Below are 27529 nucleotides of genomic sequence, written 5' to 3'. Positions count from 1 at the left end.
ACACACACACACACGTCAACCAACCTCTTCTCCCCCATCCCACGCAGCCAACTCTAAGGCAAGTCTAAATTCTCTGCTCGTCAACTGCAGCACTCAGGGGATAGGAAGAGACTGAAGACATTTTCTTTAACAAAATCAGGGTTCAAAATTGCCCCTTCTGCCTCCACTCTTTCTACAGACTGAAGCACTCAGCAGAATGTGTGAGGCTGGCTTCGACACCGTCCTTGCCAAGAAACACGAAGCTCTCTGTATCCTATATTCTTCTGCTTGGTGGCTAAAATCCTGTAACAGGCAAAGAAAAACTGAGCCCTCAAAAGGAAATCCCCTGAAACTTCACTTCATATATTTAGCCCTGAAGGAACTTCGTTCATCTTGGAGAAGAAGTTACCTAAAAATGCCATATGTTTTAAAAAAGCAAGTATGAGGAAAAGTAAGTCTAGTATAAAAAAAATCACAAATGATATTCAATACTGAAGAGTAATGTGATCAGACAGATTGTGTATGTGTGTATTTTTTTATCTCTAACCAAAGCTCTACTATGTGTAAGATTTTCCCCAATAATATATTGTCATTTTTCCAATGCACTTGAGGTCTGCTCAATTCAAGAGGATTCATAGTATTTTTCAGGTTGTAAGAGCTTCAAGAGGAAGGCAAAAAGAATGGACAGTCATTTGAATCACTGAGTGACAGGCTGGGCTGACTCCCTGTATACATTAATAAATTAGAATTTTAATTGCGTCTCTGTCTGCAGGAGATGCCCTAGTACTTCAATATGTACCAACAATTGGCTATGTTATGGAATCTGCAATGTGGCCTCCACCGCTGACCTCTGAAACACAATTCCCAGTCTGACTACGGAAACTGTTCAGTTTGATCCTTTCAACTTATTTGAATCCTGACAAATAAGCTCACAGCTGAAAGGTCAACACAGTCATATTTCATCCTCCAGAGCTGTTCTTAAGACATCTGCACAACAAAGCACTCCTTACAGCACCTGACATGGGCCCTCCACGGCACTGTACCTCATTAAAAATGTCCCCTGCACTCACACCCATTCAAAGGCATGCACACTGGCCCTAGTTTACCAAACAACTGCTTTTGGAATTGTCTAAACAATGTCCGCTGTTGTCCAACTTTGCCAATCAAGTGTCACTGCACTGCTGAACTTTCCTTAGAGTGAGAGAGCTTCACCACTACATGTAGAAAAACTAGAACTTACTGCCCAAGGTCAGTTTGATCTTTGCAGAATAAATTGGAAATTAGGATTAGCTCATCCTGACCTGTGAAAGATCAACACAGCTAGAATTTAGGTTGACCTTGTGGTCAAATTAATTGGCACCAAGTTATACCCATTTGCTACCATTAATAAATTCTGTTCTAAAATTTCCAGTTTGAGAACCCTGTCACTAGTAGTGTGGTCTTTTGAGGATGCTATCTTCAGCTAGGAAGGGACTTTGACCGACCTGGTCCATGCCAGTGCTCTATCTTAAATCTGAGTATAAATATCTTTGGTCAAGTTTCTTTGAAATTTCCATTGCAATATTCTATTCCAAATTAAACTGCAAATTAGATTTGTATGAAATCACTCCTTCTTCTACTCCTCTACCCCTTAGCCTCAACGTGCTTGAAATGAGAACTTACTAAAACAATCTTTTTTGTTGTCTTTGCAAAAAGATTGCTCATCATTTAATAATTTAGAAAGACTTGGAAAGAAGGTGTGTATTATACTCATGCCTAGGTATGATATGAAAACTATCATATCCTCCTAAGGCCCAATAAAGAGTTCTTGACACTATTAACATTTTGGGTTGCTAAATGAAGCTGTGTTCTGTGGGAATGTCTTATATACTGTAGAGCTAACAGCAATGTCGCTGGCCTATACCTTCAAGATACAGCAATGCCTCTGTCCGGCCCTCTTCCCAAGTTATGACCATCAAAAATATGTGCAGAAAAGAGACAGGAGTAGGTGGGAATATAAATCAGTACAGCCACTACAGAGACCAGTATGAAGGTTACTCAAGAAACCAAAAACAGGTCCAGCTATCCTACTCGAGTATATTTCCAAAGGAAATGAAATTAGCACATCTGTACATCCATGCTTATTTTGTCACTATTCATACTATGTAGAACATGAAATCAGCCTAGGTGCCCATTGACAGGGAAAGGATAAACATGTGTTATATATATACACAATGGAGTATTATTTAGCCACAAGGAAAAACGAAATCCCATCATTTTGTAGCAAAATCAATGGAAATGGAAGACATTACATTAAATGAAATCAGCCAGACCCAGAAAGGCAAGTACTGTATATTCTTTCTCATTTGTGTAAACCAAAAAAAAAAAAAAAAAAAAAAAATTAATCTGAAAATAGGACAGTGATTACTGGGGATTAGAAAAGAGGTGGTAAGGGGGAAGAATGGTGTTTGGATATGATAAATGCAGCCTGTATCCAAGTGTAAGAGCATGGCAGTAAGTAAACTAATATGTACAATCAGTATGTGTTAATACAAAATAATATGTACAATCAGTATGTGTTAATACAAGAACATCTCTCCAGAAGTTGCTCCCTGGTTCCGCGGGTCCAAATCATCCCCTGAGCACTACTGCCCTAAAGTAAGGTGTGTGCCTCTCGTTCTTCATTCCGTCATGAGCTCAAGGACCTGTTCCCTGTAGGTGACCTATACTTCATGTTAAGCAACCTAGCACTGGCAACTCCTCATCCTCCTATTATGTTGTATATTAAGCCGATCTTCTTACTCCCAACAGCAAAAGTTTTGGTCAAACAGACGTTTTCCCAAAACGGTCACAATTTGGTGGTAACCTCAAAATGTACATTTTATAAGATTTTCCTTCCATGAGTTGCAATTCTCAACACAATGCACTTTTGAACTACTTATCAACCCTTCCAAAGGGAATAATGTTCATTTGGAGTGGGGGGCTATTACCTGAAGAGCTGGCTGTTTGTCATTCCTCTTAGGGGATTTTAATCCACTAACTTGCTGCTGCTGCTGCTGCTGCTGCTGTTGCTGTTGCTGCTGTTGCTGCTGAAGGAGGAGCTGCCTTGCCACTTGCAGTGCCTGGGGAGGAAAAATGGAAGGGAACAACTGCATTACAACACAGGGTTGGGAGTCTCCCTCACAGACAGGACTGCAGGAGGTGTATGTATTTCAGCACTGGCTTGGACCTGCCCATTCCCAGGCAAAGGAAATAGGCAACAAAACTTCCCACCAGCCTACACTCGAAAAACTTTCCAGAATTTGTTTACATTTCCTTTCATTTGACCAATTTCGTCCACAGTTCCTTAGGTGCAGTGACCCATGTAACCAGATACTTCATTCCTACCACAGATCTGACATAAAACTTGAAGTGTGAATGACAGACACATGGAGGAGGGACAGCAGAGAGCAGCAAGGAAGGACCTGGGCCATGGCAGAAACTTAGAAGATGGGGAAGCACCCTATCCAAGCAAGGCACCTTGCTTCTCCCCACCTTCTTTTTACAGGGGAGCTTGGGAACTCAAGTTCAAAGCAACATTTTCACCTCATCTGAGTCCAAATAAAGGCGAAGAGAGGGCCAAGGTATAGCTCAGTGCTACAGTACTTGCCCCGCATGCACGAGGCCCTAGTTCTGGGTTCAGTGCCTGAGACCGCAAAAGAAAGGACAAAGGAAAAAGCCAAGTGGTGGACCCCAGGAAAAGCATGCCACCATGGATACAGTTGCTTGGGAAATAAGCTCAGCATATGAGGCATAACTAGAATGATCTCACTGGAAGACGTAAGAGAAAAATTTAGCAAAACTGACTCTAGTCTTCTTGAAGGCTCCATTTTGGATCTGTGAACAAAATTAGTTATATCTACACTACCCTTTCTAGCTTATAAAATGGGATGGTTTTTATTTAAAGGTAGAAGTTAGAGAGTTGGTAATGAACTGGGGATAAGGCAAATGGAAAATAGAAGAGTCTTCCAAAGTGTCGTACATAGGGCCAACCGTTCTTTTAAATAGTTCAAGTAAAAAAAGTGCTGTCATTGAATACTCATGAAGATATTCATGGGCAAAGAATTATGGAAGAATGGCAGGCCCCAGTTTTCCAAAGTCAGCGGCAGAATCAAGAGTAGAAAACTGAGATATGTAGACCCCATATTATAAAATCACAGGAAAAGTTAAACTTTCCGGGACGATTCAGCCGAGAGCCAAAAAGATGTTGACTTTAATCTCAACTACCTGCTAGAATAAGACAGAGGATTCCAAGTTCAAAGCCAGCCTGGGCAACTTAGGAAGGCTCTGTCTCAAAACTGAGCTACATCCCAGTGGTAGAGCACCCAAGGAAGAGATGTTGAGCTAGGTATGTTGGACATGGCCAGAAGCCTAATACCTGAGAGGCAGGAGGCCCCAAATTTGAAGCCAGCCTGCACTACATAGCGAGATCCTGTCTCAGAAAAACAAGAGTGGGTGGGGCAAGAGATTGAGAATATGCTCACTAAATGATATGCTTAGATTATACAGGACAAAATAAGGTGTCTTGGTGAGCACATCGATGATAATTTCTATATAGCAAACAATTATTGGTGCCTCAAAGAAGAGACACACATAAATACCTCAAAGAGTTAGACACTACAGGTTTTCAAAGTAAGTACAAGGACTAAGGGTGGCCATGCATTGCTCCCAAAATAACTGACACTTCATGCATTTAAAGAAAACGATGCACACACTTACAAGAAGTTAGGGCAACAATGGCAGAGTGAGAGCTGGGTCAGATGGGGGTGGGGCTATGTACAAAACATGGGGAGTCCAAGAGGGTTTGTGCTCCTGAGCCAGATACATTGCCTGGCAAGGGAGCAGCTCACTAAACTAGGCTCTGGCAGTAGTATAGGGAAGAGTGTGCTGGTGAGACTTTGTAAAGTTGAGTGGTACCTCTGTGTTTACAGCATACAAAGGAAGGCAAAGGAATGGAAGCACAGAGAAGCGACAAAGACAAGGCTGCAGAAAGTCTGCTTGTCGCACGTCCCTACAGCACACCCCTCCTGTTTCAAGGAGGCCTTGTGCCTACGGGACTCAGGGCCACCAGGCCTGGGTCACTCATACAGCAAGAGCTAGAAGGTCCGGGAAGGACAGCTGCCGGGGGAGGGGCCGGCTCTGAGCAGCATCTGGGATGCAAGGCGCCTGGGGGAGCCGCCTGAGACTCCAGCCTGCTGTCTCAGAGCAGGATTCACCAGCGCTGGACTCCGGGCTTCCTCGTCGCCTTGGAGACGCTCAGTACATGCGTAGGTGTAAAAGTGGGCAGAGTGAAGATTTCATTTATATCATATAAGAAAAATAGTCCCCTGTGCAAGGTGCCTGCAGGAGCAAGAGCCTCTGCTACTATGTATGTTCCCGCTGCTATTTCACATGGAGCTTTACTGCTCTTTCATGCAGGAAAGGGAACCAGGCATATATTTTAAGTGCTACCGTCCAGGAGTTCCAGAAGCAAGAGACTGATCAGTAAAGAAGCCTCTGGCTGCGAGGTACAGAGGCTGACAGTGGGGCCAGAGCTGACTTGGGAAGACAGTGCAGGGGAAATTATGATGGGAGATGCAAGGAAAGTTATCTACATTTAATCCTAAAGTAGCAGCAAAGAGAAACCAAGCAGTGAGAATGCCACATCATTTACCCTGTTTCTCCAAAAACTGGGAGAACAGATAGCTTTAAAATAATCAAGCCCCGGAGAAGCTATAGTCAAATCCTCATTGCAGCACGAGGGAAGATGTTAAGCATCTTGAAGAAAAACCCTCACACACACCTCTCACACAAGCATGCTCGCAGGGGTGTATGTCTGCAACAGACCAGAGAGGATGCAGCCCTAAGTTTTCTTCTCAACCAGTGTTTACTGAGCTGGCTCCATACAATGATTACGCACTTCAAAGTTAGCAGCTGGAATCCAGACTCAGTTTGCTGGTCTGAAGGTAAAAAAAGGTGATTTATGCACAGGATGTCTTTTCAGACCCAACATGGGGTGCGTGCATTTACATACTGACCCTCTTAGCATCGTTTCACACAGAGCCCTCTATGGTGGAGAATCAAAGGCAGAAGCATGAGAAAAAAGGGTCTAGGAACTCACAGGAACACAGGAAATTTCCGTCAGTCTCCTTAGGAGAGAACACTACCAGTCAAAGATGGGCAAGCTGGTTTGCAACGCTTAGCCTCAATGTGAGTATAAACGGCAAAGGAAGAGAGATGACACTTGTATAAAGCACACTGGCCTCATGAATAATCCAGGAATCCACAAGCCTTATGAATATGCTAAGGAAGTCAGAGCCAAGTAGGACCTCCCTCCAAATAAATACAAACAAACCTTAAAAATTTTCAAACGTAATTAATTAGAATTTATAACATGAAGATGATTTCTCATTTTCTGTAATACATACCTTGGTGTGATCTAGATTTTAAATTGTCACACATGAGAAATGACAAGAAATCTCTAGTATTTAAAGTTATAGACTTGGACATTACATGGAACTCTCTGGTATTTACCATTTCTACAAAGTAAGTAAGAATGTTTACTACATTATCATGCTAGTTTTGATTTGATCACTGGAAGACGGGGAATGCCTAGCGGGACGGGACCCCCTTTAGAAACGCCTCCACAGTTCGCTGTGTTCTCCAAACGTGATCACGTGACAGTCACTTTCACCCATTATGTGTACCGCAGCAGATTAATGTCCTCATCTGAGACTCCATGGCTGAGACCTCAGAGATAATTTGTCTTCCAGTACAGCAGAGCAGTGAGAATGGACTGTTCTTATTTTCCTAACGGCGTCTTAATCACAACTGGAGAACAGTCTCTTACATACACTATTTGAAGGTAAAATTAGATACTCAGGATGTAGAACGGTAAGTGTGAGATATATATTTTGGTGTATATGGGGCAGAGGAGAGGAAGAGAAGAAAGGAGAGAAAAGAAGGGAGAATACTTGTGTGTGTTCAAGGATATGAAGAAATTAAAGAATTTCTTCCAAGCAGCAAAAATCACCTCTGATTCAAGTTCCAGAGCAACTGCTAACGCAAATAACTGAAAAGGTCTATTCCATCTCTGGAGACCTTTTATTCTTGGTGGCACTTCCTGGGTTGAATTAGATCAACACTTCCTTTGTAACACATGTGACAACCGCTGGGCAATGGATAATGTGGTGCTGAGTTTGAGTGCGGGGCTCAGGTTACAGTAAAGATGGAGTTCACGGATGTCATAGAGCAGAGGTCTACAATGATAAAAGCAGCCACTGAGAGTCCAGTCGCTTACACTCAACAAGCTAGAGTAAATGGCTGTGTGAGTTAGCAGAGGACAGGGGTAGCAGGCATACAGCACCCCACCTCTGGACTGCCCAGTCTCCTCTGCACTGGCTCCCATCTATATATAAATCTGCACAGCAGGTGGGAGGGAGATGCCTGGTCCACAGCCAGCTCTAAGTATTCAGAGAGATCCATCAAGTTGCCGACTGGCTGCTACGGTGGTGGGCCGTGTTTCCAGGCTAACTGGGAACCTGAGCAGTTTTTTCTTTGATACACCTTCCATTCTATTGGTACAATATGACTTCATCCTCATCAATGCCCTCACATTCTCAGTAAATAAGTGCCATCTGTTTTCTACAAATTATGTTTTACATAAGCATGTTTACAACTTTTGAGCTATTTACATCTCAAGTTCATAACAGGTGCTTGTATTTTAGAAGCGAGGTAATCCCATGTTTTGCATGTTTATCAAGGTAGCCGATGCTCAAAAACATGTTTGCTGTATTTTAAGAAACATTAACAAATTTACATAAAAATATGGTTCAAACAAGCATATACACATATAAAACAAATTAGGAAAAGGAAAAAAAACCTTTATAAAATATTTTGCATAACACACTTGGTGACAAGTCAAACTAGCTAAGCACTGACATAAAATACAACTACTGGGAAGTTTTTGGTCACAGGTCAGTAAATTAGTCTATAGACCAAATTTGGTCCCTCATCTGTTTTGTTCAACTCATAAGATAAGCATGGTTTTTTACTTGTTTAAATAGTTGGAAAAAGTAAAAAGAATATTTTGTGGCATGTGAAAATTACATGAAATTCAAATTCAAGTAGTCACATATCGGGTTTTATTAGAATATTATCAGGCTCATTCACTTACGTATAGTCTATGACGGCTTTTGTGCCACAAAACGCAGTATTTTCAACAGCACTGCATATTTCTTAAAGCTTGGAGAAGATTTCATGTATTCTGAGATCTCCAAAAAATCCACTGGGCAGAATTTGTGTGTCTGTATGTGTGTGTGTGTCTGTATGTGTGTGTCTATCTGTGTGTGTGTTTGTGTATCTGTGTGTATTTGTGCATACGTGCAATGCGGACTGAACCCAAAGTCCCATGGGCTCTACCACTGAGCTACACTCCTAGCTCTCAGCAAAATTTTATATAAACATAGCTCTCAATCAAATCCCCAAAATAATTTTAAGAGTTTCACTAAGAAAAAAAGGAATTATGAATTCACTGTTCTTAAAGCTCAAATGCAATTTTATTTCTCTGAAAAGGAAGTAGGACATGAAAACAAAATATATGCACAGACTCTTTTACCTGAAACCATTGAAAACTTGATGCCAACTCTGATTATGTGTAATTTCCCATCAGTAATTTACAGCACCGTGTGAGCCCCTGAGCACCCACCCTCAGAAGAAAGGCATCATGTGCCTTTCCGGCCAGTTAGCAGTTGGTTATTTCCTGTCTGTCCTGAGAAATTGTCCTTTTCCAGCTTTAAAGGCTGGTCTGAGTCACCCACCCTTCCTCTAATTTCTCTTCTAGACTCTTCAACCCTCAAGATCAAACCTGTTTCTCAGATAATTTCATGGGCTAATCAGCAGCCACTGTGCATATGGGGGTGGAAGGAAAAGCTAGTTAAAACTAAGAAAGAGCAGCATGGGAAACTGCGCAGGGAACAAGTCACATTCTCACCTTCATTTTTCATTCTCTACATATAGTCTGACTCTTCCTAGAGAACTTCTGCTACCCTCACTAAGCTGCTACCTTGGTACAACTCCGCCAAGCACCTACCACCTCCACAAGAGCGCGTCTCCTAGAACGTGATTGCACAAGCGCTCAGGAATGACCCTGCATGGAGGGTGCTCGGGGAGCTTTCTCATCTGCCTGATTTAGACACAGCCACTAGACCAGTGCAGGATAGAAAGTAGAAAACAAATAACAGTAACTTACATGACTAGATGAGTTCATTCAGTTCTCTAAAGTGGATTTTTTTTTTTTTTTTCTTAAATTCTTCCATTTTACAAAAGAAGACCTTGGTTGGGACAATGCAAAAGTGTGCTGCTCTCTAGTGACCGGGGAAATATTCTATGTCCACAAAAGGTGATCGTGTTCACGACTGCACAGGGAAAAGACGGCACTACAGCAAATCACGAGGCATGTTATTGGTGTTCTAAGTAAAGAACAAAACACTCTACCCACAAATCTTACAGGGGTGACAACCACCCTTCTGAGGGCCTTTAAAGTCTAGTGAAGTGGCGCACATCTGTAATTCTAGCACTCTGGGAGGCTGAGGCAGGAGGATCCCAAGTTGGAGCCCAGCTTAGACAACTCAGTGGAACTTGATCTCAAGTAATAGGATACATGGAGTTGGAGGTATAGCTCAGTGTGAAGGCCCTGGATTCAATTCTCAGAGCCACAAAAAGAAAGAAAGAAAAGTCAGGCAGGGAGAGGGCAGGAGGAGCAGTGTTGAGCCAGTCAGTGCTCGGTCTACTCGGGAGGGCTGTGAACAGGACAGCAGACTGACCATTCACTGACAATTAGCTCACTCGACTCAAGAACCCTCACTAGCAAGCAGGGAGCCAGCCTGGGTCAACTGAGATACTGTGCTTGACGGGATTTCGAAGGGAAAGGTTCTGTTGCAGCTGCTTCCGCGTTCTGACAACTGGAGCCAGTATCCTATGATTTCAAGGCAGGCTTAGCAGCTGATCTTTAGATAGGGCATTGGCAGGGATTCCCTAAAATGTCCCGCAGGCTTTGCAAACAAGTTTATAAGACAGAATCACAGCAGATATGATGAAGAATTGGAACACAGATAACTCTACCGCTACAGCACTCCAGTATTATGTGTCTGAGTTAAAATCAAAAGGGACAGGAAACTGAAAAGCCGAAGTTCCCTACTACCATCAGTATTCCACCTGCGGAAAAAGATACGGTCGTGCGTAGGGTCACGGTCGTGCGTAGGGTCACGGTCGTGCGTAGGGTCACAGCCGTGTGCACGAGTGGGGAGAGATGCGTCCATGCCAATGTGTCCATGCCAATGCGTCCCAGCGCCCGGCCCACTGCATCATTCCACACCAACCTGCACCTCTTTCCTGGATCTTCTTTCAGTGTCTTTCCTGACATGATTCTATAGGATGGTTGGCACTGCCATGGCACTGATTATAGGTCCCTCACTTGTCTTTCACCGTAACATTTAACAAATATCACTAAGACATGAGCACAGGTAGGTTGAAATGTATGATTTTCTTTTTAACATTGGAAAATTATGAGAGTACATTTTCTTAGGAGGAAAGCCAGCAAATCATATGTTTTCTTCTTTCTTTAGAAGAAATGGGATAAGAGGGAACAGAATTATTCAACTATGTTCTCGCGCTGTGCCACAATTTGCCTGTGTTAGCACTGTGAGCGCAAACAGCTTCTATGATCCAACCACAGGGAAGTGGACACAGAGATCAGAAAGCTCTAGACAGGAGGAGGCATTCAGCGGCACGCCACCCCCCGCCAATGAAGCCTCGGGAGCAGAGGGGTCAGCAAACCCTGTATTTATTTGCAGTTATGACTAACCATTTTTATTTGGAAGGCACACAGAGCATGCACTCTGCCAAAGAATAAGAATTTTCATGAGACCAAAAAAAAAAAAAAAAAAGGGAGGTGGGACCTATGATCTTCTTGCAAAATCAGGTGAAATACGTTTAATGGCTACAAGTGGTCAGGAAGTCTGTTTGAAGTCCCTTATGAGAAGGGGGTGGGGAAGCACGTTACATCGTCCTACTCCCATGAACGCCAGTGGGCCCTGTAACCACCTCGTCCAGGCACTGGCCAGCTGCTCCCTACCCCAGCCAGGGCCAGATGCTGAATCACCAGCCGAGGCTCCGGCACCTGAGTTGTCTTTGGAGAGATTCCATCCAAACACTGCCCAAGCCTGAGCCTGTTGAGCTCCTGGGAACTGACAAGATCACACCCTGGGGGCTACTACCATGGGCAGCGTGAGCACTGCAATGAAGTGATGCAGGATAAAAGTTTATTACAAAACGTCTGAAATGCTAAGTTGGATGCTCCATCAAGCTCTTGTTTCCTCTTGTTTAAGAACAGGTTGTGATAACAAATAAAGGAACAGATTGGCCCAGTCCTTCTCTGGGTTTCCAAGGCAGAAAATACAGGGGTCAAAGGTGAGGCTAAATCAATCAAAGGGATCTATTAACTCACTATATTAACCCTCTCCTGTCTGCGATTGCTTTTTATGAGGTTGCAGCCCAGCCACTGTCAGTATGAAGAACGCAGATTCACGTCGTTTTGTACCTCAGAAGACAACTTGCTGGTTCTGAAGGTTGGGGAAGCATCTGACTAGAATTATGCTCAAAATAATGGAAGGTTTTCCATGAATTTACTAGAAACACAGGGTCTAGTTCCTGCTCAGATAAATATGGCGCTGTATTCCTTTTCTTCTTGCAATATAAGTCACACATACTCAGGATGCCCTAAGTGGTAATTAACACCTACAAATGCTTTGCTTCGCAAAATAGCTCCCTTCTCTTGTCTAAATTTTGAGCAAAACATCAAAGAATGAAAAGGATGCCAAAGGGAACATTCCAGCAGCTATAGAAGACAAAGGGCAAAATAATAATAAGAACAACAACAAGATGAGAAGATTTTTTAAACGGCCCAAACAAGATTAATAGTAAAATAGGTGGAATTATTCCCATTTTGCCATAGTCTTCCAGCACAGGGAAAAAAATCCTAGTTGCCAATAATTTGTACTTTTTAAAGCAGTTACTGAGGACAGCAAAGAGTGTATGTGAACAACATTTAAGGGTCTAGGGTGTAGCTCAGGGGTAGAGTACTTGCCGAGCATGCACAAGGCCCTGAGTTCAATCTCTAGCACTGTGGAAATAAAAGCAAAAATCGCCACAATTTAAGAAATGGGGAGCATCTGGAAACATTGGGCAAGCACAGCCTAACAGCTTTCCTGCATTTGAGAGACTAAAATAAAAACAATGTACTGAATTGTTTACTATGTACCAGGCACTGCATTAGTTACTTTACACGTATTGTCGTATCTCATGTTGCCAACATCTCTGAGGGAGGTAGGGGAAAGTTTTATAATTCCCGACAACGTAGAAAACCAAAGACTATGAGGTTCAATGACATGTTCAAGGTCACCAGTCTACTGAGTGCCCAGAACAACAACAACAACCACAAAAACAAACAAAAACTGTCTGTGAGAGCTTGTTATTCACATTGGACCAAGGTCACTGATTAGCCCAAAGACAGCCACGGGTAATCTTGGCAAAGAGACATGCAGTACCACTGGGCCAGCGACGCAAGAGTGACGGCGGGTCCTTTGGCCTCTGCAGAGTGGCAAACCTTCTTTACCGCACTGGAAAGAAGACTGGCTTGTTCCAAGCAGCAGTTCCCACTCTCCTGGGTGCTTAAAGCTGCATCTGCAATTGTGTGCTACCTCTTCTCTGTCCACGGTTACAAGGCGTCCCAGTATCCTCTCCAACTACAGCCTACCTATCCCTGAGAATTCCACCCCAGTCCAATTCCTGCAGGAAGGAATCCTTAACATCCCAGACCCACAGGACCCGTACTTCTTCAGCACCCTGCAGCAACCTGTGCACTCACTACGTGACGGTCAGTGTCCAGCAGGAGGACAGGAAGGACTGCACACCAGCCCTGCTGCTGCTTCCCTCCCCTCTATTTTCACCTCTGGCCACCTCACCTGCTCCAGGGATACCAGTGCTGTCACCACGCCCCTTGATTCTCATTCCTCCCATGGGCCTCACCCAGGAGAAATTTCTTGCTCCTAGGTTCAGCCAAGCCAAGGGCATTTTTTCCAAAAGAACCATACATACAGCAAAAAATGGAAAGGCGGGGTTAAGAAAGTTCAGACCTCCCCTTCCAATTTCAGTAAAGTCCAATGGCAGCCCAAGCATTTGGACCTCTCTGACTCATGTTCTACTTTCATCTAAGTCCAGTCTCTCTTTGGACCTACCAGGCCTGGCCTTCAGCTCCCACCCTACAGTCTTATATGCTGTTATGATTATGTAAATGTATACACACATATTTTGGTGATAATGGTAGGAATGGTTACTAGTTGTATTGTTACACCCACTCTGGTTCCTGCTCACTGAGGAAAAGGAACAGGATTTTTAAACGAGTTTTATAAGTTCCTTTTTAAAATGTTTATTGCCAGACAAGTACTAAGCAGTGCAGACCAGTTGTAACATTTAATTTTTACCATTCTTTGAGGTACTACTATACCCAGGTAACATCTAAAAAAACACACAGCCAGAGAATTTAAATTGTAAAGATTATTTGAGATATACATGCAAAGTCTTTAGGTTAGTACCTTGTCCAAGACAAGCAGAGAGTGAATAAAACTATTACTATAATGTACAATGCCTTAGTCTTTACAGAGGGGAATATATTTTGTTAGTGGAAAGTACAGATTTTTTTCTCCCAGGGACCTCAGAACACAGCAGGAATGGCTGCCTGAGAACGCAGAGAATCACGCAGGAGGCGACGAGGACCCTGTGGCAATGGCACTGACCGGGAAGGAAAGGGAAGTGCTCGCGCTGAAGGCCAGCTCTGGGTCCAGATCGGCTCTGATCTGCTTTACGCGGGCAGAACGTTTGTATGATGTGCTGAAGGTCACCCAGCCTAGACAGAATCCCTCCACGATACCCTATAAGACTGGCACAGCTAAAAAGTGGCCCCAACCCCATAAATCCATGGATTTAGAGCCCTTCCACTCAAATGGAACTAAAACTACTGCTTGACATAACAGATTCTTAAAAATTGAGACAACCTTCGAATATATTCACTTAATCTAAGCCATACTCCAAGGTAACTTTGTAGTGAACTTTCAAAAAGATTTTATCCTTCTGGGGACTGCAGAAGACAGCAAAAGAGAAAGAGATTTGCATTGGGGCAAGGAATTGAAGAGACTTTCTTAAAAGGGGGTTTAAACCAAAACTGTGCTTACCCAATGCACAGTTGTGCACACGGAGCTCTACTCAGAGGGTGTCAGTGACCTTTGGAACTTCCAGTAACCACAGTTTAGCATAAGGTGGAACTTGAGTTTCCAAGCATGAAGAAATAATGGTTCCTTGGGAATTTGGGGGAATTACTGACCCTTACAGAATCATAGTAGTCCTAAAAAAAAGAACAGTTTGCTTTTAAAAACATTAATGTATCTCAGGGGCTGGGGATTTAGCTCAGCGGCAAAGCGCCTGCCCGGCAAGCGCAAGGTCGTGAGTTCGGTTCCCGGTACTGGAGAAAAACCAAAAACAAACAAACAAACAAACAAAACCCAAAAACATTAATGTAGGAAAATAGTAAAAAAAAATCAAGTATAATTCCATCAGCTCCATATGATGCCTTGTTTAAGAATGGTTTTCTTAAGTAAAACTGGAGTCATTATTTATGGTCTTTTGAAAATTACTTTCTAAAATTACAAGCACATTTCATCTAGAGATTTTTTTTTTTTTTCAAATCTAATTTGTACATTCAGGTTCCAACAAAGAAACAGTATTAAGAACCAAACACCACAGCCCTACACGAGAGACTTCTGGGAAAGCTTCCCACAGGAGCTTCACAGCAGCAAGGGGTAAGTTTGACACCGAGCTCAGTGGCCACGGGAAGGGAGCCTGAGGCTCACAGGGCCTGCAGAGGCCCACAGTAACACCTCAATTGAGACTTCCCCCACAGAGCCTGGTCGACTCCTCCTAGGCAGAAGGTGGTATCTGCTTTTCTGCAAAGAACATACCAACTTGATTCTTGTGAAGGTTAAATAACTACCATCACATTGAGTTAAAGTGAAACAAAACAAAAAACAAAAGTTGCAGCCCATGCTGTACCTTTAAAAAAAAATACTCTAACTTTGATCCTTAAATGGATTAAAATTAATCATGAATACTCTTCACTGCCTCCTCCCCGCCAACTGCCACCAGCATCAACATCACCCACTAGCTGTATTTTCCAGTCCACTGTCTGTATGGTAGAGCACTTTCTCATGAGACTGCCTGTGGTCAGGGCTGATGGTGTCACAGGAAAAATGCTTCACGTGGCATCTTGATCACCCTTCTTCCAGGTCTGGCCTGAGCGTTAAATGTAGACACACCCGGAAACTATAAACTATTTTAACAGCATAGCATTTTCCCACCTCAAAAGTGGGATCATCTTTGCAGCCTACCTACGTCCCAAGGGTGTTCTGAGTACTAACGAGTGAACATTAGTCAGGCACTTTGATTTCTACAGACAAAGTGCTCTGTGTAAGTACAAAGTGTGATGCTCTAACCCAAATGCCTCTCTGGAGTCATATGCCATGACAAGACAGGATGGGGGCAGGCTACTCCTTCCACCACGGTCTTCTCACCAACCAGCAAAGCTACCCCTGTGAGACTGCAGGACAAGCCCGGTGGGAGCTGTGTGGTATCAGCCCCGCTCGCTGTTCCCTTATATAGTCATTGAAGAGGGAATCCCTCTGCGCGCATATTTCCATTCACATTCCAGAACAGTATAGCCAGCGAAACAGATTTTCAGCTGTGATTTATAGGGCTCAGAGTGCCTGGTCCAGGCACTGTGCTAGGATCAGGCACACCATTTGTTCAGGATGTGGATGAGAAAGGAAGCCTCTACAGAAGCTCATGCCCTGGTTTTTAAAGAATGAGCCAGTGAGTACGCATGTGTTAGTGAATGTGCAGAGAAAAAGAACATACACACTGGAGCCACGCAAAGCCCGCCCAAGTATTAACAAAATATGGTAAAAGCGGTAAACTTCAGTTTGGTTATTTTAAACTCTACACTGAAACTAGATTTGAGCCTTTTTCTCAGCCTCTAAGACTTGTGCTAAGATAATGTCAACCTGAAGATCATGAAATACATTACATAATACTACAGACTAAAAGGCGCTTTTGAGGGACACAGAGATACAGGCAGACTCTGCCTTACACCACCGCCTGACACCTTTAGACAGGAACAAAATACTGGCTGGGTGTAGCTATGTTGTACACTGGATACAGACACTGGTACATTTTCCTTTAGCTGAACCCAGCGTAGTTAGATCTCAAAGGAAAAGAAGCCTTTAGCCAACTTTAAGCGCTACTAATTTGTCCAGTAGTGTCACTATTAGAGTGTGCTCTCATATACCATAAAGTTGCACTACCGAGGCAGATGTAACTAAGTGTAGTATTTAGAAATGCCAAACTACTGAACAACTAATCCTGAGAAATCCTTTTCTATAAAACCATATACACCACACAAGATTAAAATTGTTAGCAAACAAACAAAAAACCGGTGAATTCTCAGCAGGCAACAAGGCTCCTGAGCCTTAAGGGTTAACTCACTTGCCTTTAAAAAAAAAAAAAGACTTTTATAATTTCCTTTTATCATAAAACAATACACTTATTATTTTCTGTATATCTGCTAAAGGGCACGGCTTTCTGAGTGGAAAACAAAACAGACCTTGGTCACATGTTTATTTGCTTCAGCTACTCCCTTTCCCTTCTGATAAATAATCAAACATGCCATCCAGAAAAAACAAAACCAGCGAGCTGGGAAATTTGATGGTCATCAAATAGACTGAGATACCAAGAAAAGCAGCCCACTGTTCCCACACTGAGTATTCGGCCCCCACACCTACACTAACATCTGAGTAAATACCTCCAGTCACTCTTTCCATTTTCCCTGCAATTACTCCTACTGTTAAACAAATTGTCCTTAAGGCAGTCACAAACATCATTTTTTTTTTCTTACAAAGCAGAACAACTTCAGAACATCAAAAAAGCCATCACAGCCCTAGCAATACAGACACACACAAACTTACTTATTTTGTTTTTGTTAATGTTTCTTCCATTGCAGATTAGGGCATCTACAGAGAGTATTTCTTTATTCTAATAGGTGGTGTTTCATACACTAAAATTTAAGGATATTTAGGCTGGGAACTGACAAACAAGGTTCAGACCACTAACAATTCTCCCGAGATCAAAAGAGCCAATTTTCCATTTCCTGTCTATTCCTTGACTAGTTTTAAAAAAATTAGCACCTGGCTCACCAGTTACCCTCAAGCTGAAGGTCAGAGTAGAGGGGGTTACAGAGGGGGAAGAGAGCCAGAGGGACAACTACAGACATTAAAAGGTGGAAGATTTTTAGAAAGTGCCACGCCATGTGTTTAAAGGTCATTTCCACAGAACGACCAAGAGCACACGGTTCCATCCTCTTACAGCCCAAGAGCCAGGGCTTTCCCAGCCATACTGATAATCCACGATAAAAACTGTGAAAAGAACTTCCCAACATCAAAGTTAACAGCCATCATGGCAAAGTGAGGCAGGCTTTCTCTTTCCTTTTGCAGCAGGGCACTCCGTTTAAACAATAGGATTATGAATGAGATAATGACCGTGCGTGTTTCAGCAGTCTGACTTTTATTGGCATGAAATTGGTACAAATATTATCAAGACCGAGTCACAAATGATGATAGTGTCACGATGCAGTATCAGAGGACAATTCTGTCAAGGCAGAATTATACAGGGATCATCCCGGGTTCTCTGACTACCCATGATAACAGGAACAGAAAGAAGGCAACACAAAACAATGTCACAATAAGCGGAGAGAAGGTTCTAATCTGTGTTCAGCCTATAAAACTCTCCTGACGACACATGGCTGCTACTTAGCTGATTATATCCGAAGACACACTGGAAAGCAAGAGCGAATTAACGAGGAGTTAGCAGGAGCCCGTCCTCTCAAATCTCTAAAACAACAAAAGCTCTGATGGAGAGAGGGAGGAGAGAAAGAGAATAAGCAGTAAACAAGTTAGAGCATCTTATTTTGCCCTTCACAGAAACGCCTGCACAAAGCACAGATCCCGAGTTTAAAAGTTTAACCCAGTGAAAATGCTCCTTTCTCTCTGGACACTTACAGAGAAAATGAAGAGTTTGACGGAGTGAGCTTGTACTGTCTGCCTTTGGATTTCCGTCTTCTTGCAGTAGATGGGTTCTGGCTGTTTCTGTGAAGCGGGGGTTGCCGAGTGGTAAAAAAGATGTTTGAATAAACAGGAAGTGCTGAGCGGCTGAAGCACACTCGAGGAGCAAACACACTGGAACATTGCCCTTTGTAGACAAGCTCACAGAGGTTTGCCTCCACAGTAGCTGGCTGGGCGCTCACTAAATGACAAAGAAACCACAAGAATTCCTCAAGTAATTCTTCACTTTCAAAGTTGAAAGATCAGTTGGAGCTTGCAGGTAATTTTCAAAGTTGCATTTAGCACTTAAAGGAATCTATTAGTGCGACACGTATCTAAATCATTCCAGGTCTGCAAGCAGCGGCACAGCAAAGTGTGCCCCGGCTAGACCAAGCCCTATCCAAGGAGCCCATGCACACAGACAAATACACACACCAACAGGGTTTCAGGAAACCTGCTCTTGAGATATTTTTGTGGTGACATTTACATAGGCAGGATGCTTTTAAAAAAAAAAAAAAAAAAAGGCAGAAAACTCAGATTTTGCAGACTTGAGAGGATTTTGTCACATGCATTTTTAAAGAACACATCATCCCGCATTCCAGGGATGTGCCCTTGATCTTGCTTTTGTTGCTCTTCCCTTATATTTTCCTTCCCTGCAATCAGCCAAACTACCTGTTTATCTCAAGATGCCTAGCTTGTCTCCTTGAACACTCCTTAACCCATCCCAAACTAATTATCAAAGTCCTGTCTTCTGTCACCCAAGTAACTTGACAGGTACCCGTAAAAGAAGAATAAACTGAGCGTACAGCAAACCAGCTTGAAAAGCACGATGAAGAGTTGAACAGCCATATTCAATAAAAAAGGAGGTAGAAAAGTACCTGCCCCCCTCTCCCCAAAAACATACTGCTGTTGTGGCAGGGTACTGTTCTGCCAGGGAAGCTACTGATTTGTTACTGAGCGTGGAATGCCGGACCGCCTGTCACACAGGTGCTAATACTCGGCTAAAATAAGTCATCGGGAGCTGTCAGGGGGATGTTTACATAGGCCCCAATCTTTTCTTCATAGAAGGAAATTTTTTACTGGAATTCATCTCTTTTGATCTCACATTCAAAGCAACGGCAGCATGATAGACATTCAAGTCTGAAAGCAAATCCAGACGCTGAAGATAAACCGCCAGAATATGACAGGCAGAAGCATCTAAAGCTTATAAAAATGAAGAGAACAGCATGTCGCCTGAGTATTACAATAGCAGAAATCAAGAGACATATTAGGTGGAACTGATCAGCCACAAAAACAGTTCAAAAGGCAGATCATAGACACAGAGGACCAGGCTGGGGAAAAAAATGGGAAGGATCTGGTTTACTGCCTCGCCTCCCTTCCCAGCCTCCCTGAGCCTCCAAGCCTGCCACTCCACTTCCTGCCGGGGTGGAGTATCCAATGCAAATGTTCCTGTCTCTAACTCAGGTGATCCAGTTAAACATGAGCAAATGATTTCCTACAATCCCTTTCAGGGGGCACGGGCAGAGGTGTGTGTGTGGATGCCGGCTCCATCTCCCACATGCTGCCTTTTACTGGCATGCCCTGCCTCTACTCCGTACTGCACCTCTCAGAAGGCACACAGTCTGGGCACACGGGCCAGGAAGCGGGTGGCCAGGAAGAGCACCTCTCAATGGCGGAGTTCTGAGTACTCTGAGACAACAGGCTGGAGAGCGCTAAGCAGCCCCCAGTGTGTGACCTAACACAAACACTCCAGTGGCCATCGCAAGACAGACTTGTTCACTGCTGTAGATACGTCAAGGCTCTACACCTACCAGCTTTTAAGCCAACTGGGGCAGTTCCTTACAGGAGCGATGGCAGGAGCTTTCGGAGAATCATGCAATTTTGTTTTAAGTAAAGCCTCTTATTTTAGCTAAAAGTCAATGCATATAATGAAAAAGTAATTCGCGGAACAATTTTGCACTTAGAGCTGTTTGTTAACAAACACAAAATGTGAGCAGGCAGCAGCAGGTTACAGGACACAAGAATTACGCATTGTAATTTAGCCCGCGGTTATTCCTGATTGTGAACACCCTCTGGGACCACAAAGGGAGATCTTTTTTGTAATGTGCTGAGATTTTTAAAATTAGCGCTTCCCCCTTCTCTCTCTCTTTTTTTTTTTTTTTTTTTGCATGCTAAAACAACAGTGAAATATGGATTTTAAAATGTGCATCTCAATTCTAAAAGCTGTAATCAGTTTAGGGTTTGCCTTGTGCAAACAAAATTCCTGGGTAACTAAGTTACAAATGTTAAAAAAAAAAAAGGCCAAACAAACAAAAAACAAACACCCTACTAGCTTCTAAGCCATGTTTTTTAAAAGTCACCTTCTGTCCCGCCTATACAGCAATGTGATGTGCTACACTTGATGATTTTGCTTAAACTGTACTAGTTCAATCTGTTAAATTACCACAATTCTCTAAAAAAAGCAACATAGTTGCTTTCAACACTTACTCCCCAAATCTCCCAACTTCAATATTCCATATTCCTTTTGCTGTAATTGTTACATTTACCCCAAACAGGGAGGTTTACCGTAAAAGCAAAATGCAAATTCCCTTGTATATTACAAAACATATTCCTTCTCTACAAAGAATGCCGCCACTGCCACCATGACGCAAGGAGCAGCAACACTATTTCTCAAGGCACTAAAAGTCCTTTAAAAAAAAAATCTGCTGCATATAAAGGACTTCATTAGTGTAATTAAATGACTGTTGGGTTTTTTTGATACAAACAACTTTTGATATGTCATTTTAAGATCTCATAGTAACATCATTAAAGAGCTACCATTTTTAAAGGAGAAAATGTCTGCTCAGGGCCAGGGAATAGCAGCCATGCTCCAGGCCTCTTCCTCTCTCGTCATTTCAGACTTCTCCTGGACTTGAATGTCACCGTAGACCTTGAATCCTTGAATGTGAAATGGCTTCACGCTAATTGCTCTAATTGCTTGAAGATGTGCAGGCAGGTGAAACCTGATCCCCGTGGCCATTGTAGAGACCAAGACCAACACTGGAATGTTTACACAGTGGTTTGATTTTAATAGACAGAGGGGCTGAGTTTAAGACAGCGAAAACACGGCTAATAGGTGACCTCTTCATGTAGTCCTCCTTAAAAAAAGACACACAACAAAAACAATTTCGTGTTTTAAACTGTAGTGTCCTAAATACCAAGGTTATTTGTTTGACTCTTGGATTGAGTACATATTACACTGCACCTGACATTTACACCCGAAACTCTACTTCAATATGTTTTTTTTTTTTTCAACTTTGCAACAAAAAAGCACTTTATATGTCAGTCACCTTAAAAACAGATTATGACTCTATGGTATTGCTAAGTAAGCGCATTCATTTAAATTTTAAATGCAGTATTTCTCACTAGTGTACCACTCCTTGCCCCTTAACAGGGAAGGTGGGCGTGGGTCTCCCCCTCATTTATGGAATTCCTGCCTCGGGTATAGTCCTTGATCGCGGTTAAAGCTGAGTACAGACCTCCTTGTGTTGGGGGTTTAGACAAATACACATCCTGTCCCTGATTTTATTTTTTGTTCTCCTGTGGGACTCCTGTCTGTTTCTCACTTGGAGGGGCTACAGTGTCCTTGAGAGTGGCTGAGACAGTTCTTCAGTGACAGTGGCCAATGGTCCTGGATATTTTCATGACAAGGAACAGACACAGAGGTTTGATGGTAGATCTCTATGGCTCTCTTTTAATGCGGCCAGTGCTAGACAGGAAATATATGGCAGTAAAGTTAAGATGAAAATACAAACAGACTTACAAGGTGTGATGTCCCAAAGGAAGCCCATGATAGGGAGGGGCAGGTCTAGAAAGATGTTGATAGATGAAAAAAAAAAACACATACATTATATTTTATCTATATATATACACATTCATACATATAGATAAAATACATAAAAATGTACTCAATTACATTTTTATATATTTCTTATGTGGGATTTTATGTATGGCTAGCCAAGAACCACTACTAAATAAGAGAAAAACACTAAGAAATAACGAAACAATTTTAAGGTTAAGCTGGGCAGTTTAAGGCAGCAGATATACTTTGTAAATGAGAACAAAGGGTCAGGTAATACTCCACACAGCAGTGAGGATTCTCTAACTGCTGCTCTGCTAAGTTAGGTTGAATATTAGCTTCTGGAGAGGAAATATAAGTTGTGGGAAGAAAGTGGGGAAAAGTCCTTTTAAAGCAATGAAAAAAATTTAATTATATAAGCTAAGCAATAAATGGAGGAGCTCCTCTGCCTGAGCTGTTTGTCCCCAAACACTGAGGAACAAAATAATAAAGACAAAACAGGACCAAAATACCTGCACAAAATATACTCTTGACCCATAGCCTCCTCACTCACATTCGCAGACATTTATTCCTTTTCCCAAAAGTTACAATCTCCGATTAAAGAAGTAATGCCCCTCCCCTGAAAAAGGAGGGGGATAAGTATCCATTTAAAGATTAAGTATAAACTAGTCCAAGCCAGTAAGAGGAACACAGAGGGAAAAAGTAAACAGGCTCCCACCCTCTATACCCAAAATAGTTCCCCTTTGAAAGCTCTCAGCAGTGAGTGCCTGGTACCAAGGGCTGCCCTGTTCGCCGGAGGGGTCAGCAGAGCTATGCTAAACTGACAGGTTCAGTTTACAGCAGGCCAGAACTTTGTTTGGATATACTGGCCTTGCTCACCACTAGCTTAACAACAGATGGCTAGAAAACTTTCATTATGTTGCACAGGACTGAACTGCAAACAATCCCGAAAACTGTGAAAAGTTTAACTCCCTCGAAACCAATATGCCGAACCAGGGCCTGCCCAAGCCCGTGGACCAGCTGCGGGCAGAGAGGCCTGCAGAGCCGACGGTTAAAGCAAAACTGCTCTTGTCAAGTTCAAGTCAGGCACCATTCCAGATTCCAAAGCAGCAGCGACCCACCCAGAGCTTTATTTTAACTGTTCAGAGGCCAGGCCTTATAAGGCGTCGTATGGATCATGCCTTCTTTATTTTATTTTCCCAAAATGTACTGACAGATTTTTCCCCCCTTTTGTAGAAGGAATATCTTCCTCCAGAAAATTCCCAATTCCCAAGCTTCCTCTCTGCTTCTCCTCTGCCAGGAAGTAGAGAGGATTCCACCAAACAGTCTCACCCGAGCACCTAGCTTTAAATATGACTTACACAAATCTGTATATAATTTAAATATTCATTAAACTGATTCAATCACATGAATCCTAATATCTCCTAATGCTCTGAGACAGGTTATAAATGCACCTTCAAAGGTTTAATTCAATTGGCAGTCTGAGAGGTCTTATCACTGGAAATGTGTTATTTTCATATTATCCAAGAAATGAACAAATGTTTTCCGCAAACGTATTTTAGAAGCTACCCTTTCCTGTTATTGAAAGAAAATTGTGTTTATTACTCCTTTAGCATAGTGTAAACTCATAAACGTCAACAGAGAGGACAAGAAAAACTGTCAACTAAATATTGTTTCCTTCATGAGCTGTTCTCCCAAGTCAATTACGCCTTTCAACTTCTGGGGCATTGTATGATAAACTGGCAGTAAAAATCATTCACATTAATATACCATGGTGCCTTGCCTGCAAAAGGTAATTAAAGAAGTAAATGACTCATAAGAATAGACATATTAGCTGCAAAATGAAAGGCAACTGAGCTGCCACATAAAAATATGTACCATTAAGATACTGCATTTTCATATTCCTGTAATCAGCTTCAGTAGACTAATGCTTATTTAATCCAGTTCTGTGCTAAGTCCATCAACAACTGTTTTTTGCTGTTTTCTCCTTCACTGAACATTATGAGAGCAGGTTTGGAATAAATACGGCAATGAGATTTTTGCATACTCAATTGAAGAACAGGTTTTTACATTTTAAAATCTATTTTTCTTCCTCTGAGAAATACAACAGTAAAAAAAAAAAAAAAAGATGACTGTTAGGAAAAAAATATATACGTAGTGAGCTGGACAAGTCTCCTTAATATGGCAGGACATCTCACCAGGGAAGTACTACTTGTTTCTATATTCAGTTGCTGACCTATATACCACTATCGGCACAAGGGTGCCAAGCCTCCACTTGCCAGATCCCTGCTTCTGCTGTGAAGGACTCCCTTTTGTTAATAATGTCTTCCATTAGCATTAGCAGGATGAGGGCAATTTATCCTTTGGCAGGGGTGAACCTGGGCCGAGAAGGCAAGAAAGGAGGGAGGTGGTGAGGAGGGTGATAGAAGAGGATCTCAGACTGGCCTCATAGCCCCTGTCCTAGGTTCTTAGCTACCTGAGAGAGAAAACCCGCTCAGGGAGAGGCAAACCCACGCTCAGATTAACTGATCTACTTTCCAATCTCTGGCTTTCCCACTGACATTTTGTTCTGTTCTTCATACCCCTTTATTTCAGTGCCTCCTTGCCAGCGCAGCCAAGTCACGGGAAAATATTATCCACGCCATACAGTCTGAGGAGATTTTTTTTCACTCAAGTTGCTCACATCTTTGCCTGCGGAATCTTGATCTTAATCAGTGAGAAAGGCCTGTCACGCACACTGTATCTCTAGAAATACTGGATGCATGAAGTTCCTAGAGGCTGAAGAAATGTCTGTTCTCGTGGTGGAAATTAGGGTTCTTTGTTGGTAACTGATGCTGCCGAAGCCTCTGCCAACCAGTGTGGGAGTTTTTCCTTTCAAAAACTGTTGCAATGCCTCCCCTGCCCAATGCCAGCAGTAAAACTTGGCCCATAAAACCTTGGGATATCTGCCTTCTGTCAGGTTGGCCAACAATTCACCCACTCAATGACCTCTACATCCTTCTAGGTGGTGTCTATTAACATTTAAAAAAAAAATCCAAAACAGATTTTTAACTTTTTCTTTTTCCTGGAGGATCATGAATTTTCAACAAAGGTGAAGTTCTAGGTTTCTCTAGGAGTTGTCCCTTCACCCAACCCTCCTCCTGGAAGTATAGAAAGTCCTTTGGTTTCAAAATTGATGAACAGCTAGCCACATCCTCAAGGACAGTTCAGGACACCAAGATGGCCCTACAAAGACCCTCTGCGGTTTATCTGTCTTTTCACATCCTCCAAACTGCACGTAGCTGCCTAGAGTTAGGCTGATCTCGCCTTGTGATCTATCGTTGCCTCAACGTTCCAGCAGACACCACTTGGACCCACAATTAATGAGCATTAGTCCTTTTTCTAATTAAGGAACAAAGGTTTCTGTGAGCATGGCACAGTGACACTGTCTGAAGAACACACGTGGAGGGACACGCAGGCTTCTAATTGCCTCAAAATGGGATTTTGAATATTTGGGAACATAATGGGATTGGAAAATGAGAGCATTTCCAGCACCTTTTACAAATAAGCCTTTACAAACTGTTGTTAGCTGTTAATACATCATTATCAAAAATGGAAAACTACGAAAACGATGCATGTAACCTTTGTCTTCCTGTGAATTAACCTATATGTATGAACACAATGATAGATGAACTAGTTTTAAAAATACATTTAAAAAAATAAAAAGACCTCATCTGAAAAAGTAAGGCAGGAAGGCAGTTCCTCTGAGCCTGATATTCTTCAGACCTTCACAGATTAGGATTCAAACACGTAATTAAGAAAGATAACCCCAGTTTTTATAGTAATTAGGGGCTATGGGAAATAGGATACTATCTCTCCGAAGTGTTACAAATATACCACACTTCTAAATAACTTGCAATGCTTGGAAAGTATACTCCCGACCAAGGGCAAAGCTGCTATGCAGTAAGGGAACAGTAAATGACAGACTGGCGTTCAAGTCCATTAGCTGCTATGTGATAGGAGCACATTCACTAGCATGCGACCTGTGAAAAATCTTAGATCTCTTTAAATCTTTGAATTGGATTACTGCATTAATTCTTAAGAACTGCAATCCTTCAACCAAGTCAAATTACCCTCATTAACAGTGGAAAAACTGCCTCTGCAATAAGTTAAAAAAAAAAGATATTTATTACCTATAATCACTTTCACATACTTCACCTAGAAATACGATGAACTGATGCCAACAACTCTGCACACGGCATCCCAGTTTTGCATATTAATCCGGGTTAAAGTAAAAATAAAAATGAAAGCATCTGCATGGTGTTGAAAAATTTTTTTTTCATGTCTCCATCAAATTTCCTTTTATTATAAAAAGGGAACTGCTCCATTTTACAGGAGAGGAAATGGGGCAAACCTGGAGATCTGGAGTCAACTGTCTAAGCTCCTCCAGCTCATTAGGGGAGAACAAGCTCCTGGCCCTCAGACTCACCGAGTGTGCACTGCTGGAATTCAATCGGAAATATGGACTCCCAAAATATGGACTGTGATACAATACGCTGATTTGTCTAAATCACATTCGGTGAGTTAAAAGGCAGGTGAAATAAAAGAAAAGATAGGTGTGCAGCACCCTGTGTAGAAATGATGCCCATAATAAATATTTACAACAGAAGCTGCCCCCATTTTCCGATGCCACATTTTCTAGGACTGTTCAGCTTGCCTTGAACATTCACCGAATATGTCCTTTTAGAGTGCAGGAGATAAAAAGAGGAAGAAATATTAATTGGTCCACTGTGCCCTTGTTACTCCCTACAGTGATCTCCTTGGAAATGTACTCAGAGTTTGAGAGACTTGGAGCAACTCTGGGTGCTTCCTGGGGAGGAGCTCTAGGAGGCCCAGTGGCCGTGGCTACTGGCTGCACAGATGCTGCTGTGCTGGTCCCACGCCCGCCCAGTGTCTGCCGTACCCCAGTACAGGCGGGCAAGCGCCTGCCTGGATTTACTGAAACTGACCACTTTTCATGGCATGTGTCTGGGAAAAGAACAGGTAGAAGTTACTTTTCAGACTGGATAGGAATCAATACTTCTAAACAGCTATAATGACATGCTAACTGAAGCTCATAAGAAAAGAGGCACAACAAGGTTCCAGGATACTTTCTGAGTCACAAAAGAAAAAGAAAATGTTCGGTGTAGTGTCTATGGAATGTTATTTCAACTTAAAGATTTAGAATAAGGTGGTCTATATTTAATACATAATGATTTACTTTTTAAAAATTTAAGTAGACTATAGGATCACTGGCAATAGTTCCAAAGTGATACTTACCTTTTTTGAGGGGTATGGTCAGCTTCTCCTGGAAATTCAACTCAGGGGCTCGAATGTGCTAAGCACACCCTCTATCACTGAGCTACACCCTAATGCACAGGGTTTTTTGGTTTTTGTTTTTTCTGTTGTTGTTTTGTTTTGTAGGTACTGGGGATTG

The 27529-nt window shown here is 42.4% G+C and overlaps 1 protein-coding gene across 10 annotated transcripts in view; it reads right to left on the bottom strand.

Annotated features, from left to right (window-relative positions):
- The window catches only part of Foxp1 (forkhead box P1), a 480479-nt gene that overhangs the window by 145598 nt on the left and 307352 nt on the right, over positions 1-27529 (bottom strand). For 9 of the 10 annotated variants that reach the window (XM_013513674.1, XM_013513677.1, XM_013513676.1 and 6 more), the window contains one exon: positions 2949-3080. In XM_013513674.1, the coding sequence (XP_013369128.1) occupies positions 2949-3080 (132 nt within the window). Of the gene's footprint in view, positions 1-2948; positions 3081-18194; positions 18381-27529 lie in introns of those variants that run through there. The other variant, XM_005383772.2, reaches the window with a different exon arrangement.

This window comes from Chinchilla lanigera, unplaced genomic scaffold (assembly GCF_000276665.1).
Source record: "Chinchilla lanigera isolate Chin_1 unplaced genomic scaffold, ChiLan1.0 scaffold00020, whole genome shotgun sequence".
NCBI classification, from domain to species: Eukaryota; Metazoa; Chordata; class Mammalia; order Rodentia; family Chinchillidae; genus Chinchilla; species Chinchilla lanigera.
The sequence above is the reverse complement of the archived record's forward strand: the minus strand, read 5'-3'. Positions and strand labels throughout refer to the sequence as shown.